Source organism: Schistocerca gregaria, chromosome 6 (assembly GCF_023897955.1).
Source record: "Schistocerca gregaria isolate iqSchGreg1 chromosome 6, iqSchGreg1.2, whole genome shotgun sequence".
Classification (NCBI taxonomy): Eukaryota; Metazoa; Arthropoda; class Insecta; order Orthoptera; family Acrididae; genus Schistocerca; species Schistocerca gregaria.
Genome location: NC_064925.1, coordinates 388,613,536 through 388,631,285, shown reverse-complemented (window position 1 = coordinate 388,631,285; position 17,750 = coordinate 388,613,536). Strand labels below are relative to the sequence as shown.

The 17,750-nt window shown below is 39.4% G+C and overlaps 2 protein-coding genes across 11 annotated transcripts in view; one reads left to right on the top strand and one right to left on the bottom strand.

Annotated features, from left to right (window-relative positions):
- Positions 1–525, bottom strand: part of LOC126277937 (malonate--CoA ligase ACSF3, mitochondrial) — a 67,561-nt gene extending 67,036 nt beyond the window's left edge. For 2 of the 5 annotated variants that reach the window (XM_049977522.1, XM_049977523.1), the window contains exon 1: positions 314–401. Coding sequence is in view for 1 of the 5 variants with exons in the window: in XM_049977521.1 (XP_049833478.1) it covers positions 12–64 (53 nt within the window). In the remaining 4 variants the exon portion in view is untranslated. Of the gene's footprint in view, positions 1–11; positions 282–313; positions 402–445 lie in introns of those variants that run through there. The other 3 variants (XM_049977526.1, XM_049977527.1, XM_049977521.1) reach the window with 3 other exon arrangements.
- Positions 526–593: 68 nt separating this feature from the next.
- LOC126277938 (triple QxxK/R motif-containing protein-like) overlaps positions 594–17,750 on the top strand; it is a 47,564-nt gene continuing 30,407 nt past the window's right edge. The window contains exons 1-3 of one of the 6 annotated variants that reach the window (XM_049977530.1): positions 744–910; positions 1,016–1,071; positions 8,596–8,678. In XM_049977530.1, coding sequence (XP_049833487.1) covers positions 8,615–8,678 — 64 coding nt within the window. In that variant the 5' untranslated portion in view covers positions 744–910; positions 1,016–1,071; positions 8,596–8,614. Of the gene's footprint in view, positions 683–725; positions 1,095–8,595; positions 8,679–17,750 lie in introns of those variants that run through there. The other 5 variants (XM_049977528.1, XR_007550625.1, XM_049977531.1 and 2 more) reach the window with 5 other exon arrangements.

Genomic DNA, 17,750 nt, shown 5'->3' with positions numbered 1-17,750 from the left:
GTGTACGTAACTGTACATGAGGTTTCAAATAACTTGCTACGTTGACTATACCAGTTTTCTGCATTTTACTACAAACGTGTGCAAGAGAGTGTGCACATTTTTAATGCTAAAATCATGTACGCTCATTTTATGTGTGGCATCACATGCTCTACAGCTAAATAAAATTATTTTTAACTCGACTTTTGCTAGCTTTGTTTTGAAATTACAATACTTTGTAAATTCTAAGGTGCATTGCGTCTTTTGCAAGAGCAATAGTTCCTTAATAACTAAATTCGATCACAGAAATGCAAAGAACACGAAAATAGCTGCTAACCTTGAGGTGAAGGAATCTACCGGTACCTATAGAATTCGTGATGGGCTACCAAAAGTGTTCCACTTATCGCGAGTTACGTTAGCACTTAAGTGCTCCTGTTCGTTATCGAAATCGTAATGCGATTAACATTACCCTGCCGGGAATGTATCCACTCGAAGTAGCGCATCGACACACGAAAACTGCCGTTCTAACAATCAGTGCTGTTGTTATTTGAGTAGGCGTTGCCACAACTGCCAACCAATAAAATGCTTTTTTTAAACTTGGACAGCTGTGTGGCCGTGATATCAGGGTTAACTATTGAAAGCCGATGCATGCTGCTATCACAGAAGGGCTAATGGAAACCGAAAACTTCACGATTCAAGTAGTCGGGTACACGATTCATTACATCACATCTTCGGAAGATAACAGCCTGTTGTTTTTGCAAGCTTTCACAGCATGGCTGTTTTGTAAACAGTGCTATGACAGCAATGATAGTTTGATACCAGAAAGTGCAAAAAGCGGAATCTGACGTCTACAGCGAGAGAAATGCGTAGTGCCGCATATTAATACGGTTTGCCATTTATTGTCGGTCACTGAATTTGGTGTTTGTAACATAAAGTAATTATTTTTTCGTGAAACATACATCGAGTTTGATTATACATTGTTAGTATCGGGGCGCAGTCCTGAATGAAAGTTGAATAAAAAAGTTATTCCTTTCTTCAGGCATTAACCTCTATTTTCAAAGGAGCGCTGGAATAACAAACTGTTTTGAATTCAAGGTATACTCGAGGACGAAGTTACGGTAACCGTGTATTAAACACATTTTGACTTCTTTAGTTGTGTGTTTGAGCTTTTGGTTATTTTTGTATGTTGTGTTGTGGTCAAGTTGCTAAAAAGTACCACGTAGCTCTTTATTGTATGTAATTCGTATATCATTTATTTGGCGATTACGAACTCTTTAAACCAGTAAAATGTGTCACAACAACGCACAGCACAGTTCCGGGTTCTGTCTTGTCTTTTTTTCCCCCACTCCCCTATTACCAAAAAACGACATGTAGCGCTGTTTAAGCTGCTTTTTGGGAAGACACTGTCCCGTTCAACCACTTGATTATTTTTGTCGGTTGTAACTCTAGGTATCATTATGCTGTACTCATAAATTCGGCTATTTACCAGATCATAATATGTGCTCATTATTAAATCATGTCCAATTCACATTGCAAATTAACATGCTAATCATAAGATGACATATGCAGTATAACAAGCGATAACAAAGATCAATAAACTGGGAAACAGCACAACTTCGGAGGAAAAAATTTCAGAAAAAAGTGTAGCTTTCTTAGAATCAAAAAAATTTAGAACAGATAGCCTAGAGCAATAGCTCAGATAGAAATCTGAGCACCATTGTTGCTGAAGATTTTGAGAAAATCACTGTTAAAATAGTTTCATGAACACAGAGCATCTGAAAGTGTTTTTCATTGCTTTGTTACATTGGTAAGATAATCCAGTCAGAGGTTGGTGTGGATATTATTTTGGATTGACAACAAAGCCTGTCAGTGTGATAGAGAAGATCCAAAGAAGAGCGGCGCGTTTTGTTACAGGGTTATTTGGTAACCATGATAGCATTACGGAGATGTTTAACAAACTCAAGTGGCAGACTCTGCAAGAGAGGCGCAGCAATTGCATTTTCAATTAAGAAGTTCCATGTTTACATATGAACTGAGTTCACTGTAATTATGGACCACAAACCACTGATGGTACTGTTTGGGCTGTACTCTAATTCTCCAGAGCAGACAGCAGAATGGCTCCAATATTGCGCCGTTTTCCTCAGTTCTTACAAATATGCCATTAAGTACAAATCAACAGCACAACAGGCAAATGTAGAAGCTCTTGTCTTGTCTTCCTGTATGGGCAGATCAAGCCTTTGGCTAGCAGGAAGTCTCTTGTTTCCACACAGATGAAATGAAGAATTTACTTGAAAGGATTTTCCGTGACGTGTGCATGAGTCACTGCAGACATCCACTGCTATCAGATCGTATGACAAGTAATGCACTTTTTGTTCCATGGGTAACCCATATACATGTTCAAGAACACAATCTAGAGTTCCAGGCCTTGTCCCATCTATCACCATCTGTCTACATCTACATACATACTCTGCAAGCCACTAATGGTGCATGGTGGAAGGTACACTGTATCACTACTAGCCACTTCCTTTCCTGTTCCACTCACAGATACAGCGAGGGAAAAATGACTATCTATATGCCTCCGTATGAGCCCTAATTTCTTGTATCTTATCTTCATTGGCTTACACAAAATGTATGTTGACGGCAGTAGAATTGTTCTGCAGTCACTTTCAAATGCTCATTCCAATAAACTGAAGTCCACCATTCATCTTCCCTATCACAGTGCTCACATTTCATATTTCTTTGCAATTTTATACACAGATATGTAAACAATGTAACTGTGTCAAGCAGGACACTACAAATGCTGTATCCGAACAGTACGGGTTTGTTTTTCATACTCATCTACATTAACATACATTTAGAGGTAGCTGCCATTCATTACAGTAACTGAAATTTTTCCTAAGTCAACTTGTATCTTCCTACAGTCACTCAACTTTTGACACCCTCCTGTACACTACAGCATCATCGGCAAACAGACACAGATTGCTGCCCAACATATCATTTATGTATATAGAAAACAATAGCAGTTATATCACACTTACCTGGGTAACTCCTTATGATACCCTTGTCTCAGAAGAGCACTCGCCATCGAGGAAAACATACTGGGTTCTATTACTTAGGAAGCCCTTGAGCTATTCACATATCTAGGAACCTGTTCCACATGCTTGAACCTTCATTAACAGTCTGCAGTGGGGCACCATGTCAAATGCTTTTTGGAAATCTAGAAATATGGAATTTGCCTGTTGCCTTTTATCCTATTTGGCAGTATACCATGTGAGATAAGAGCAAACTAAGTTCCACACAAGCAGTCCTTTCCAAAACTGTGCTGATTCGCGGAAATAAGCTTCTCAGTCTCAAGGAAATTTATTATATTTGAACTGAGAATATATTCAACAATTCTGCAGCAAACCAGTGTTAAGGATATTGGTCTGTTCTTTTACCCTTCTTATGTACAGGAGATACCTGCACTTTTTTCCAGCCGCTTGGGACTATGTGCTGGGGAAGAGTTTCACGATCAATGCAGGCAAAGTAAGGGCACAATGTCAGTCATGGATGACATCCTTCTCATAGACACCGAGGCAGACACACATCGTTTTGTCATCCTGGCTACCCTACAGCCTCAGGTTTTACCAAGTCACCATAATGAGCTCTGGAGAATATTGTGGATGCAAGCTCTAGTGAGGTGACACACTTTCTGGTCAGGCTTACACAAAAACGTGGAAGCTGTGTTGTGCAGCAGTTCAGCTAATCACCGGCACCAGGCAGCACCACCCAAATCCTTTGCTGCCCCCCCCCCCCCCCCCCCCACACACACACTGACTGCAGCATTCATTTGGACTTTGCAGGCCCATTTCTGGGCTCTATGTGGCTAGTAGTTATGGATGCCTGCTCAGAATACCTGTATGTGATAAGTATGGTGTACACAGCAACAGAAGTCACATCAAATGTGCTAGCTCAGACTCTGGACATCGAAGGGCTTCCCTGAATTATCAGACTTGACAGTGGGCCCCAATTCATGGCCATGGCTTTCTAACAGTTCTACCATCACATGGCATAAAACATCTTTTTACTCCACCATTTGACCCATTTTCCAATGACAAAGTGAAGCTTATAGTGTAGATGTGTAAGTGGAAAATGTTGAAAACAGTGGGAATGTCCACCACAACAGCAGTGCTCGCAGTATTCCTGAACACATACTGGATCACTTCTGTCCAAGGCAGAAGCTTACCAGAGCTCCTCCATGTAAGACAACTGTGGGCACTCTACCATCTCTGGGAACCCTTGATCCAGTATTCAGAATGATGCCCACCAGTCACAGCAGTGTGCACATACTCATACAGAGCAAAAGCCACATGGACTCCAGCAACAGCAGTTATCATCTGTGGGCAGTGTATTAATGCAATTGACTCTCTGAAGAGTTTGGAGTGCTGTCATACAAACCAACTCTGCCCATGCCTACCAACTGCACTACCATCAGTTGTACTATCATATGACCAGAACTAAAAACCCACATCCTTACCAATATAACTTTTGCCCACAAAAACCAGTGATAGTTTCATTGCACACAGACATGAAGATGGATCTCTGAACACAGCCTCCGCTGCCACAACCAACAAATAATGCCCACATTGCCATATCTCATCATACTGCTGGACGTCCATAGTTCCTCACACCAACCAGTGGGCTGAAGTCCCTGCCCACCAACTGTGCCAGCAGCTGTCCACTTTCTAAAACATTTTCCAGGTCGTTTCTGGTCATATTCACTCATCTCAGGTGGGCGGGATCTGGTAACCTGCCCTGATGACTTTGAAGCCTACTAGAGAGCATGAAAGTGAACCTGGGTGAATAACCAAAACATGGACAAAAGGATGAAATACTTAACAAAGTTACTTATGCTGAAAAAAGTAAAAGAAAGGAAAATCTCAAATGGAATGATGCAGCTATAAGAAAAAGAAAAAAGAGAGTTTCGAGCAAATAATAATAGAAACATGATAGCAAAAGTTGAATTAAATACTATTTGGAAATATTTTGAAGATAATGTGAGAAGATACAACAAAAATTTACAGGTGCATCAATTGAAAGAAGAGTACAAAGAAAACAGAATAGTAGCATGCATTGGGTAATACCAAATTCTGTAAGTTAAGATGACAGATGCTGCAGTAACAAACAACAGAAAGTTGTATTATGATACCAACATTTCTTTAAAGGTTTGTGTAGTTCAAGAAATGGATCGGAAATGCAAGATAGTTAACAGTCAAAACAATGACAAGTTATATGAAGCCCTTTGAGGTAAGAAGAAAGTGAAGGTGCCAGGATGTGATGGTATTTCAGTAGGAATAATTTGAAATGTGTAAAATTATTCTCAGAATGCTTGTGAAAGAATGTTCCTCATAATTGAAGTAATACTGTAACTATTCTGCTTCACAAGAATGGTGATAGACTAGACAAACAAAACTATAGACTTTTCACCCTCCACTTTGTGAAACACGATATTCACTCACCCTGTAGAAAAAACATTAGACTTTAGTAGAGCAAAAGAACAGGCTGGCTTTAGTAGTAGGTGTAACATAATGAACCATTTTCAAGTCAGGAACAAAATTATGGAACAGAATGGTACGTATTGCCTGGAATTCATAGCTTTCAACATAGTTTCAACAAAATACAAGGTGTTATCCAAAATTTTCAGGACTGGTGCCGCCCACCTGTTGAAAACCTTGCCTTTGGACTAATGGTCACCATCACCCTCGAAGTAGTTCCCATCCTCATTTACACACTGGTCCCAGTGCTTCTGCCACTGGTCAAACATTTTCTGCAAGTCCTGTTCTTTGAGGGTGTTTAGCACTACCAGCGATGCTTCTTGAATCCTCTCCAGAGTGTCAAACTGACAGCCTTTCAATTTGAGTTGATCCTGGTGAGCAAGGATGTGTGACGGGGCACATTGTCGTGATGCAGCAGCCAGTTCCCTTGACACAGGCCATTGTCACCGCAGGTTTTCACGGAGCCTTCGCAAAATGTCACAGTAGTACGTGGAATTCACTGTTTGGTTGGGTGGGACAAATTCTTTGTGCACAATTCCCTTGGAATCAAAGAAAACTATGATCATGCTTGTCACTTTGCTCTTCACCTGTCTCTCTTTTTTGGGTCTTGGAGAGCCCAGGCTCCTCCACTGGGACGATTGTTGCTTTGTCTGTGGGTCATAACCATAAATCGAACTTTCGTTGCCGGTGATAACCCCTGACAAGAAGGTTGGATCATCAGATGCAGTCTAACGAATGTCCGTGCACACTTATGCTGTGCCTTCTTATCAGCAGTCAAGATCCTTGGCACAAATTTTGTGGCGACACGATGCATACACAATTCATCAATCAACATTCGTTGACATTTCCCATAACCAATACCCACTTCATCCGCAAGGTCTTGAATGGTTCGACGTCGATCCATACAAACCATTGTTGAACTTTGGAAACAATGTATGACTGTTGTACGGCTAACGGGTCTTCCAGTGTGAGCATCATCTTCGACGTATGTACGGCTGGCCCTGAACCAAGCATGCCGCTCAAATATACGTGTGCGGCTCATGCTGTGTCCCCCAAACACTTGTTGAATCATTGCCAAGGTCTCCATAGCACTTTTCCTGAGATTTGCACAGACTTTGATACACATGCGCTGTTCTGTTCGTGGATCCATTGTAAAATCACCACAAACCAAATACAGAGTATTACAGAAATCAATGTGGACACACAACACGTCCTCCCGGCTGAATGATACTCTGCACCTTGACTCATCAGATATGCAGCTTTCACCACCTAGCGTTGCAAAGATCTACTACTCCTACTTTCCAGTTGGCAGCACCAGTCCCTAAAATTTTGGATTCCACCTCGTATGTCCCAACTATGTTTTAGAAATAAGTCACTTATTCAGCATATGTGCATACCTATGATGAGGTCCCTTACTCTGAGGCGCCTAGGGAACGATGTGGGAGAACCGCACTGCCCTACTAGGCAATGTCCTAGCGGAGGTGGTTTGCTATTGTCTTCCTTCGACCGTAATGAGGTTGAATGATGATAATGAAGATGATACAACACCCAGTCATCTCGAGGCAGGGAAAATCCCTGACCCTGCCGGGAATCAAACCCGGGATTCCATGCGCGGGAAGTGAGAATGCTACTGCAAGACCACGAGCTACGGACGTGTGCATACCTACACTGAAGAACCTATACAACTTGTATTAGATTCCACAATGGTAGTGCAAAAGTCAAACTTGAAAGAGGAGCCAGGAAAGGAGATATATTGTCACCAAAACTGTACAGAAGAAATTTTCAGTTCCTTGAACTGGGAAACTGATGAAGTATTGTGGCAACTGAACTTAACTGGCTCACCTGAATTTTAATGATATCATATGTTTGCTTTTAGTGTACATGTCCTTCAAAAATGAATTACAACTAAATGGAGAAAGGGGCCTGGAAATCAATTATAGTAAGAGTCAAATAATGCTTGACTAGTATATCAAATAGAAATAGTTCATATTTTGTTAGGTGATGTGTTTCTGCACTTAAAACAATTGAAAACAGTGACCTTATGGCCAGCAAAATAAATAAACAGAAGAATAAAAATGGTCTGGAATGTTTTTGGTAAACTGTGTAAGGTTTTCAAAATGAAACTTCCAATGTATCTGAAAGAGGAAGATTATTATTAATGTGCATTGCCAATTTTATCTTATGGCAGTGAGACATAAACTTTTAATAAGAAAGCCTTTCAAACCCTCAGGGTTGCACAGTGAACCATGGACAGATGCACACTGGAAATTACTGAGAGGCTGGAAAACATACTGTTGATTTATTTGCATATTCCATGGATTATAATTGTGATCTCTCAGTATAATGTGGAGTGAATCAGTGTTCATAACATTTGATGATGACTTTCTGAGATGTCAAACCTGGCCATGTTGCCATTTGCGTAACTCAATCCTGGAAAAACCATAAAAGAATTTTGTTTATGTGACAGTTACTGTGTTCTCTGCATGCAGTATGTGTAATTTATATATGAATCACTTACTTGTCAGCTGTAATACAACATATCAGGAAACCAATGACATCATGCTGACCACGTACATGATTGTTTTCTCATTAATCTTTCTTACACATAATGATTTATACTTAATTTAATTACATATGCTCACATGCCCCCCTCCCCTCCCCCCCCCCCCCTACTCTATCTCTCTATCAAACACACACACACACACACACACACACACACATACATTCATGTACATACATATATAATGTTAGGAGTAGGAGGAGTTGTCAGAGTTGATATTATAATAATTTTTGTAACTACCGGGTAGTGGTGTACCTTCCAATTTAATTGTATTAAATTTTGCCCTGAGTAAATGCGTGTGGGTAGTTAACTATGTACTTTCCAAATGCTAATATCTAAATCTGATTTTTTTCCCACATCCTTTAAGGATTTTTTCCTGATAAGGTCTATGCAAAGTGATTAATAAGTGAAAGGATGAATGAAAGAGAGAGGGAGAGGTTGGGAGAAGGAAGGCTTGTTCTTGTTAAATTTCACTGCTTAACTTCTACATTCATATTCTACGCTATACAATAATATTTTTGGTAGTGTTGCAGGTACCATATCCATGGCGCGCTCGAGACACGATAGTACTGGGTCCACGCCTGTGGAACAGTACCGTAAGCAGATAGGTAAGTCATATAGTGGTCAAGGACATGCACAATATATTCAGAATTCATGCTGAATAACTGACCAATTTGAAGACAGGCACAATGAACAAAACACACAAACACACACACAAAATTACTAGCTTTCGCAACCGATGGTTGCTTTTTTCCCCCTAAGGGAAGTCTTTCCGCTCCCGGGATTGGAATGACCCCTTAAAACCCACATCCTTTCGTCTTTCCCTCTCCTTCCTGAAGAAGCAACCATCGGTTGTGAAAGCTAGTAATTTTGTGTGTGTGTTTGTGTGTTTTGTTCATTGTGCCTGTCTGCCGCCGCTTTCCCGCTTGGTAAGTCTTGGAATCTTTGTTTTTAATATATTTTTCCCATGTGGAAGTTTCTTTCTATTTTATTGACCAATTTGAAGATTACAGGTCATCAATAGAACACACCAGTTTTCAAGCAATGGAATCTCCAGGTCTGAATATCAACAAATAATGTAAGGAAAAGATAGATTGCTATTTTCTGTAAAGATGACATCTTAACTTGCAGACAGGCACAACAAAAAGACGTGTGCATTAGCTTTCGGCCGAATGCATTCATCATAAATGAAAAAACGCGCACACACACACACACACACACACACACACACACACACACACACACACACACAGAGACAGATGACCACCATCTCTGGCAGCTCGGACCAGAATGCTCTTCTCTCTTCCCCCTCCCGCCCCCATACACTCCTATCCCTTCCCCTTCTCTGCCCCCTCCAGACTGCTGCTGCAATTCAGTGTGACAGTTATATTGTGGTCCAAGCTGTTGCAGATGGCAGTTGTGTATGTGAGATGTGCTCGCTTGTGTGAATGAATGTGTGTGTGTGTGTGTGTGTGTGTGTGTGTGTGTGTGTGTGTGTGTGTGTTTTCCTGATGAGCACTTTGGCCAAAAGCTAATGTTTAAGAGTCTTCTCATTATGCCTGTCTACAAATTATTATTTTATCTTTATGTTAAATATCAATCTATCTGTTCCTTATATTGTTGCACACATCAGTTTTGTTGTTGAATACTTGTCTATCACTTATAAGTTACGGAACACCTGTGAAGTTCTCACTGCCATATTCATCTTATCTTCAGTCAGAGTATTATTTTAGTCTTAAATTTTATAAATGGTATTGTACATTTTCTAAAACTCTAGTTTTTTTATGCATACAGTAGCTGTACCCAGCCATGCATTGCTGTTGCTTAGTGTGGTTAAATGGAAAATGAAGAAAAGAGAGAGCAAACATTTCTAAAATGTGTGTGACTTGAATATACGTCATAATCTCCTTCTCTCCCCCTTAAGCCATATCCATCTCTATCACCTTGTCCCCTCTCTCCATCCATCTGCATTTCCCCTCGACATTTTCTCTTGCCCCTCCCCTCTCTCTGTCTGTCTCCACCTTTCCACTCTCTCCCCCCTATCCCCATCACACCTTATGTATTGTTATTGTAGAATCACCTTATGTAGTAATATTTTAATCAAAGCCGATAAGCCAGAATACAACTTTTCTGTTTTCTGTCTCATGTAAATATTTGAATTTAATCAGTGAAGAACTTTTCGAAATTTTTTGTAACAATGTTTCTCCTTTGTATATTACATATCTATTTATATATCACATATATTTACAAAATAAGCACATAAAATATGTGCTTATTCACATGCAATGTTATGCCAAAATTTCAAAGCCCTCAACCAACTATTCTTTGAGCTTTGCGAGCACAAACATACACAGGCTGAATTTTTATGTGTAAAGATGGAATCAAAGCTGATTACTTGAAACGTTTCAATGTACTTTGCATGTGAGCCAAGAGTGTGATACATATTTTTTTCTGAATAGTTTGTTGGAGCCTACTATGACTTCCTCTCCTGTGCCAACCTCTTCAACACAGATGACTAGTTTCACATGACATCCTCAGTTACTCTATACTGGTATGCAATTCACACTTAAGAGCCTGGCAGAGGGTTCATCAAACCACTTCCTCACTTTTTCTCTGCTATCCACTCTCAAACAGCATGCTGGAGAAACAAATACTTAAATCTCTCCTGAGAGCTCTGATTGCTCCTATTTTATTACAATGATTATTTCTCGTATGTAGGTTGGCATCAACAAAATATTTTCTCATTTGTAAGTTGGTGATCTAAATTTTGTGGAAAGATCTTGCCACATTGAAAAATACCTTTGTTTTAATGATTGCAACCCCTACTTGTGTATCATACTCATAACACTCTCTCCCCTATTTCATGATAGGACGAAACAAGCTGCCTTTCTTTTTATTTATTTTTTGATGTCCTCTATCAATCTTATATTGTAAGTATCCCATGCTGCACAGCAGAGGACGGACTGTTTCTCTACCACTCCACTCTTGAACAGCATGCAGGAGAAATAAAAACACTTAAATTTCTTTGTGTGAGCTCTGTTTTCTGCTATTTTGTATTGTAGGCAGTCTCTTCAGTTGATTTATTGCATTTTCTGAGCGTTCTGCCAATAAAATGCAGTCTTTGGTTGCCTTGCCCGCAACGTCTGTGTGACTGTTACAATTTAACTAATTTGTAATTGTCATTCCTAGATATTTAGTTGAATTGACATCCTTTAGATTTGTGTGATTTATCTTGTGACTGAAATTTAATGAATTCCTTTTAGAACTCATGTGGATGACATCACACTTTTCATATTTTAGAGTCAGTTTCATATTTATTGAAGATATTCCAATCTCAGCCTTCCCCCACAGCTTTTTTCCCCCTCTGTAGTTTTATTCTGTCCACATATTCCATTCCTCATTAATTCCGTGGAGAAACTCCCAATTTTTGTCTTATCAGACCACTTACTTTTCAGCATCTTTCTACTCCACCACATATCATTGCTTGAACTTGCATCCTTGCCATTAATCCCAAAGCCCATGTAACATTCCCATATGCTGCTGTGCCCCAAACATACACTGGTGCCCAAAATTAAAGCAACAATTAGAAATTGTGTAAGGTTGCCACAAAACAGCATTAAAAGGTCATAGTAAAGTAAAATAATGTAAAGAACACAGAACTTAAACAACTGCAACTTGCATAATGTTAGACAAAAATGTTCTTCGTTTTCTCCAATTTAACAGATCTACACACACACATTCCAGCAACTGGTTAATGTGCTCAGCATGGGGCGTGATCACCTTTAGCAGCAATACAGGCCTGACAATGACAGGGCATGCCGTGAGTGATATCATCAGTCTCATGTTGAGGCAATAATGCCCATTCTTCCTGCAGAGCTGCTCGCAAATCTTGGAGAATGGTTGGTGGATGCAGAAGTGATGCAAACTGTATCCCTAGTGTATTTCAGACATGCTCTATAGGATTAAAATTGGGAGAGCTAGCAGGTCATGCCATGCATGCAGTATCTTCCGTTCCAAGAAAATATCAACCACCCCGTACTCTATGAGGTCAAGCGTTATCGTCCATCGCTACAAATTCTGGCTCACACCACCTCGTGACAACTGCTCATAAGGTCCCAAGATCTAGTTGTGATAGATGACAATAGTTAAACCTTTTCCATTCACTTGTACAATTGCATGGAGAGATGTTTGAGTAGTCAACATAACCCCTGATCATGCTATTTAGGATCCTACTCGATATTGGTCTCTTTCCACAAAGTTTGGAATCTTAAATCATGTTCCACATTCGCTCCAGATGTGAATGTGTTGAGAATTACTCCCTAGACCAAACCGGGACTCATTTACGAGTAGAACATTGGCCCACTGTTTGACTATCCAGGTGGCATTTTGATGACTCCAATCTAGATGTTTCATCCTGTGAAGACGGATTAAGTGGAATGCCATATTCTGTGATGAACATGATTGTGCAGTCATCTATTGACATTTTGTATGATTATACTGTGAATTAGGTCTCTTAAAATACAGGCTACTCTGCTGAAGCTTCTGTACACCTTTTGTCTCGATACATGTCCAGTGAAGTCTGTGAGGGCAGATGCCAGTTGCCGTGCAGTACTAAGGTGGTACTGTTGTGCCCTTAGAACCAAGTAACGGTTCTCTCTTTTTGATATCACATTCAGTTGGCCCTATTCTGGTCTTCGAGATACTGTTTTGGTCTCCATAAATTCTTGCCATGCCCGAGAAACAACAGAACGATTCACATTAAGTCTTTGGAGCACATCAGTTTGTGATTCTTCTAGATAAGCTCAAGTACTGTGGTATGAATGGGACAGCACTCAAGTGGTTTAAATCATACCTAACTGGAAGAGTGCAGGAAGTTGAAATAAGCAGTTCACATAATATGCAAAAAACTGGTGATTTGAAACTGGGGAACAATCAAGAATGGAGTGCCGCAAGGCTCAGTCTTGGGTCCTCTGCTGTTCTTAATATATATTAATGACTTGCCATTCTATATTCACGAAGATGCAAAGCTGGTACTTTTTGTCGATGATTCAAGTATAGCTATCATACCCAACAGACAAGAATTAACTGGTGAAACTGTAAATGATGTTTTTCAGAAAATCATGCATGCTACCTTTGGCCGCATTTTAATCTGAGCACTTCTTTCCTGGTCATTGTCTGCCCCCTCCCCGATAGCCGAGTGGTCAGCGTGATGGATTGCCGTCCTCCAGGCATGGGTTCGATTCCCAGTCGAGTCGGAGATTTTCTCCGCTCAGCGGCTGGGTATTGTATTGTCTTCATCATCATTTCATCCCCCTCTGGCATGCAGGTCGCCCAATGTGGCACAAATGTAACAAGACGTGCACCAAGACAGCTGGACCTGCCCCGCAAGGGGCCTCCCGGCCAATGATGCCAAATGCTCATTTACATTTCTCCTGGTCATTCATCCTTATTGTCCTCTCTTGTACATATTGTGTATTATCCATCTTTCCCTATAGCTTATAACTAATTTTCTGAAAATTTAAAACATATGGCATTTTACATTACTGAGTGCCTTTTTTTAGGCCAATAAGTGGTATGAAGTGTCTTGTTTTTTTTTTTTTAATTTTGCTTACATTGTCAAGCACAAAGTCGTAAATGCCTTTCTGGTATCTTTACTCTTCCCAAAGACAAATTAATTCTCTATTTTCTTATTACTTCTCTATATATTCTTTTTGTCAATGACTTGTTGCATGAGTTGTTAAAAACTTATAGTGTGATAGTTCTCGCATTAATTTGCCTTGGCTATCTACAGGATTGCATAGATGATTATTTCCAAAAGTTCAGTGGTATGTCACCAAACACATATATTCTACACATTAACATAAAGAATTGAATGGCTGCCACTTACCTCAGTGATTGTGTAATTTCTAAATGAATGTTTCCTGTTCCTTCTGCCTTGTTTCATCATAAGTCTTCCAAAGCTTTGTCAAAATCAGAGGATGTGAGAGGCTGTTGCAGCAGATATTGAGGGAATAGGATGCAACCAGTTGTAAATTGTTACACAAATTGAGGGAGGGGGGGGGGGGCTCAAAGATTTCTGTTCCGAGGTCAAATTTGGATCAGTGGTGTATCAGAAAAGCTCATTTTCTGCAGCATAGTCTGCAGGCTTCCTAATTCTGAGCTGAGAAGAAGTCCTGAACCAGTGACTTCAAATGTTCTGTGACAAAGGAGCTTGTGACTTCCTAGAGTTGTGCCATAGGGTTGAGAACTGCACGGTCCTCCTAAATGGGTCAGAGGTGCACTACGTATCAAAGTCTGCTACCCAGGTAGCTTACTTTGTGTGAGATGCACCTAAGATTCTTTCTTTAACTTGCCTCTCCATCCAGTCCAGATAATGATAGCTGTAGGGGACCTGGAAGTGTTAGTGTAAGACCCAAATAACATGAATGTTTGGCTCTATTCAACAACCATACCTGTCTCAGCTTTCCATTTTCAATGGACATTTTAATTCTAGTTACTGCATGCTTAGCTCATGATTATGTAATGTGTTTTAATGTAAACAATATAACAGCATATACCTATGAAGAAGATACTCTTAGTAGTATCAAAAGCTAGGTCAAGTAATACACAAACTTCTGGCAGCCGGTTGGCTATTTATTTTATCAACTGAAGGTATTCAAAGTTGCTATTGACAGCCATATTCAAGATTGTGTATCTCATCACATATTGTTTTGATCTCTTCATCGTGTATGGAGCTAGTAAGAATATAAACCTTTACTATTGTTGTGGGTGTTGGCTTCGTGTCCGGCTTGGTAATGACGACATGTTCACTATGCAGTTCATGGTAGCTTGCTTATTCGCACTCTTATTTTGTTATTCATTGTTAGACTTACATCTGCACCCATATTAGATTGTGTATTTAAACGCTGCTCTCACCTGATCTGAAGACCTGTTCTTCCTATCACCACACTTAAGTAATTTCTACTATATCAAACTTCAACCTCACACTTTCTATATTTTAATTATCTAGCTACCCACCTAATTAAGGGCTGTAGCATTCCATGCTCTGACCTCCAGGAATTTTGTATAGTTTTTCCTGCCCACAACATCTTTGTGCAGTGTTGCTTCCTGGAGATCCAAATGAGAACTATTTTATCTCCAGAATATTTTGTCCAAGATGATATTGTTTAGTATTTGGGAAAGATAACAGCTTGAGTTTCATCTTGCTTTGAGACTTTTCCTGTACCAACATAGTAATGCTGGATTGGCTACAAGGCCACACTAGTCAGTCATACAGACTGTAGCCCTTGCAACCACTCAAAAAGATGCTGCCTCTTTTCAGAAACCATGTGTTAGTTTGCCTCTCCACAGTATCCCCTGATTGAGTTGCAGCTACAGTATGGCTGTCTGTGTCTATGAGGCACACAAGACACCTCACCACAGTTATGTCTGTAGTTCATAGACAAGTAACATTCATTTTGAAAATTTATACATTTTTGCATGCATTCAAACCAGTTCTGGAATCACTGTCTTCAGTGTTATGTTGGTACCTCAAAAAAATGCTTTTACAAGGAGTCTAAATCTTCCCAAGATGATGAAAATCACCATCCACACATTTTCTGATTGACATAATATGAAGTTATCAGGTAATAAATCAAGTAAATACAGCAATGCTCATTTGATGTTTTCTCCATCAAATAATCAAGTCTCTGGCATGCTGTGTCACAGCTGGCATTGTTGTTTTCGGTTATGTTTTCTTGTGTTGTTGATAACTTGTGGCAAAAAGTATGATACAACACAATCAGCATTAACTGTTCTTTGATCCTCTTAAACAACTGTATGACATGTCCAGGGTAACCAAAGAAATAGGCGATTGTTTTCTTGGAAGTGCTTCTTGAACAAACACAGTCTTGTTGGTTTTAGTTCATCTTGCTCCTCATCCTTTTAGAATATTCTACACAGATATAACATATCTTTTTAGATTCAGCATTTCCTAACACTATAAATTATGCTTTTTTATCTGCACAATTAATGTTGGTAGCAGTGCCTCTATTGAAACTGGCTGAAATATTGATGATGAGAACAGTTTTCTACCAACAATGTAGTCCACATCAAAAATCGCAGTTCATATACCTAATTGCAATTCAATGATGAATTAACTACTGTTTATCATCAGTTCAAAGCTTGTCACACGTAACTATGTACTAGATGCAGTTGATGTTGTGCAGTATTGTTCAAGTAAAGTAACTTAATAATGTTGTAATTAAGCACAATTATTCACATATGGCAAGTAAATAATTAACACAGTCAGTGCACAAGTCACTCATTACAGTCCTTTCAAACAGAGAATCATTTCAGAATGAATAAAATGCACACAGAAGGTATAAATTTTGAAAATAACGCTGTTCCTGGCCTGTCACAGTTGGTTATAGCCGTTATTAAAGTTTAATGCAGCCCATTAGAATAATTACACATTCATGGTCCAATTAATCTCTTAAAACAGTCGCTAAATCATTGAACCAACTCCAGAATGCAAAATGTAGACAAAACATGGTAATTTTCCCACTTGTAATCTGTACTACAATCAACCATAGTACATTTCCTCATACTGGCAGACAGAGATGTTGCTCTATTCAAAATCACTGGAGCATGACTTTCAGCTGAACTAATAAGGCTTCCATCCAGCTCCTTATATACGTTTGTAATATTTAACACTGAATTTATCTATTATTGTTTACCAGATGTTCACTACTTACAATTAAAGATTAATATTTTTGAATAACTAAATAGCAGATGGAGTTTCGTTGGAACATGAATTTTCAGATACAGTAATAATTTGTATTGAATTATGCTAGTTAATTTGCGTAAATATGTGATTCTACTTCAGTAGCAGTGTTTTAACTAAATATCTTGATTACTTCAAAATTAAATGAGGGTACGTGTTGCTAACATATTTCAATATGTACAGTCTTTTCATCTATTTTATCAGGAAGTCGTTAATCTTGTCCACGTTTACATATAAACAATGACAACAAAACTTTAAATTACTGATATTTCATAATTGGAATGGTTATTAGTTAAACTAATTATACCCATCAATTCAGAATAACCAAAAGGAGCCCTAGGTTTATATTTTAGAGCTTTAGGTACTGTCGACAAGCTATATAAAGGGCAATATAGAAGACAATGACAATAAGGGGAGGGGAGGGGGAGAAAAGAATAACAGATGAAAAATAATCCATCTACTTTGTCACAATACCAATTAATGCAAATCTTTTTTTGAGCTTAAGTAATGTCATGCAGAATCCATAGGGAACTCATTATTTCACAGCTTAGTATTCATGCAAAATCAAATGCACTGCAGTCTTCCCTATGTCAAGAGCACCTCTGTGTAATATTATGTCACTTGTCACTTACCAGTTCTCTTCAGTTGTCTTGTGCATGTCATCAATCTCTCTCTCTCTCTCTCTCTCTCTCTCTCTCTCTCTCTCTCTCTCTCTCTCTCTCTCTCTCTCTCTCCCTCCCCACCTCTCCCCCTCCCCTCCCCCACCCACCCCCCTCTTTTTTTTACCAACAACTGATTTTGGTAGACATTCACGAAATTCATCGCTAAGCGGAGCCCGACCATGGTGTAATTCTGGAACCAAATTGTAAATAGTCTTTTTTCTGAAGGCAATAGATACTGAAATTGAAAAAGCAGT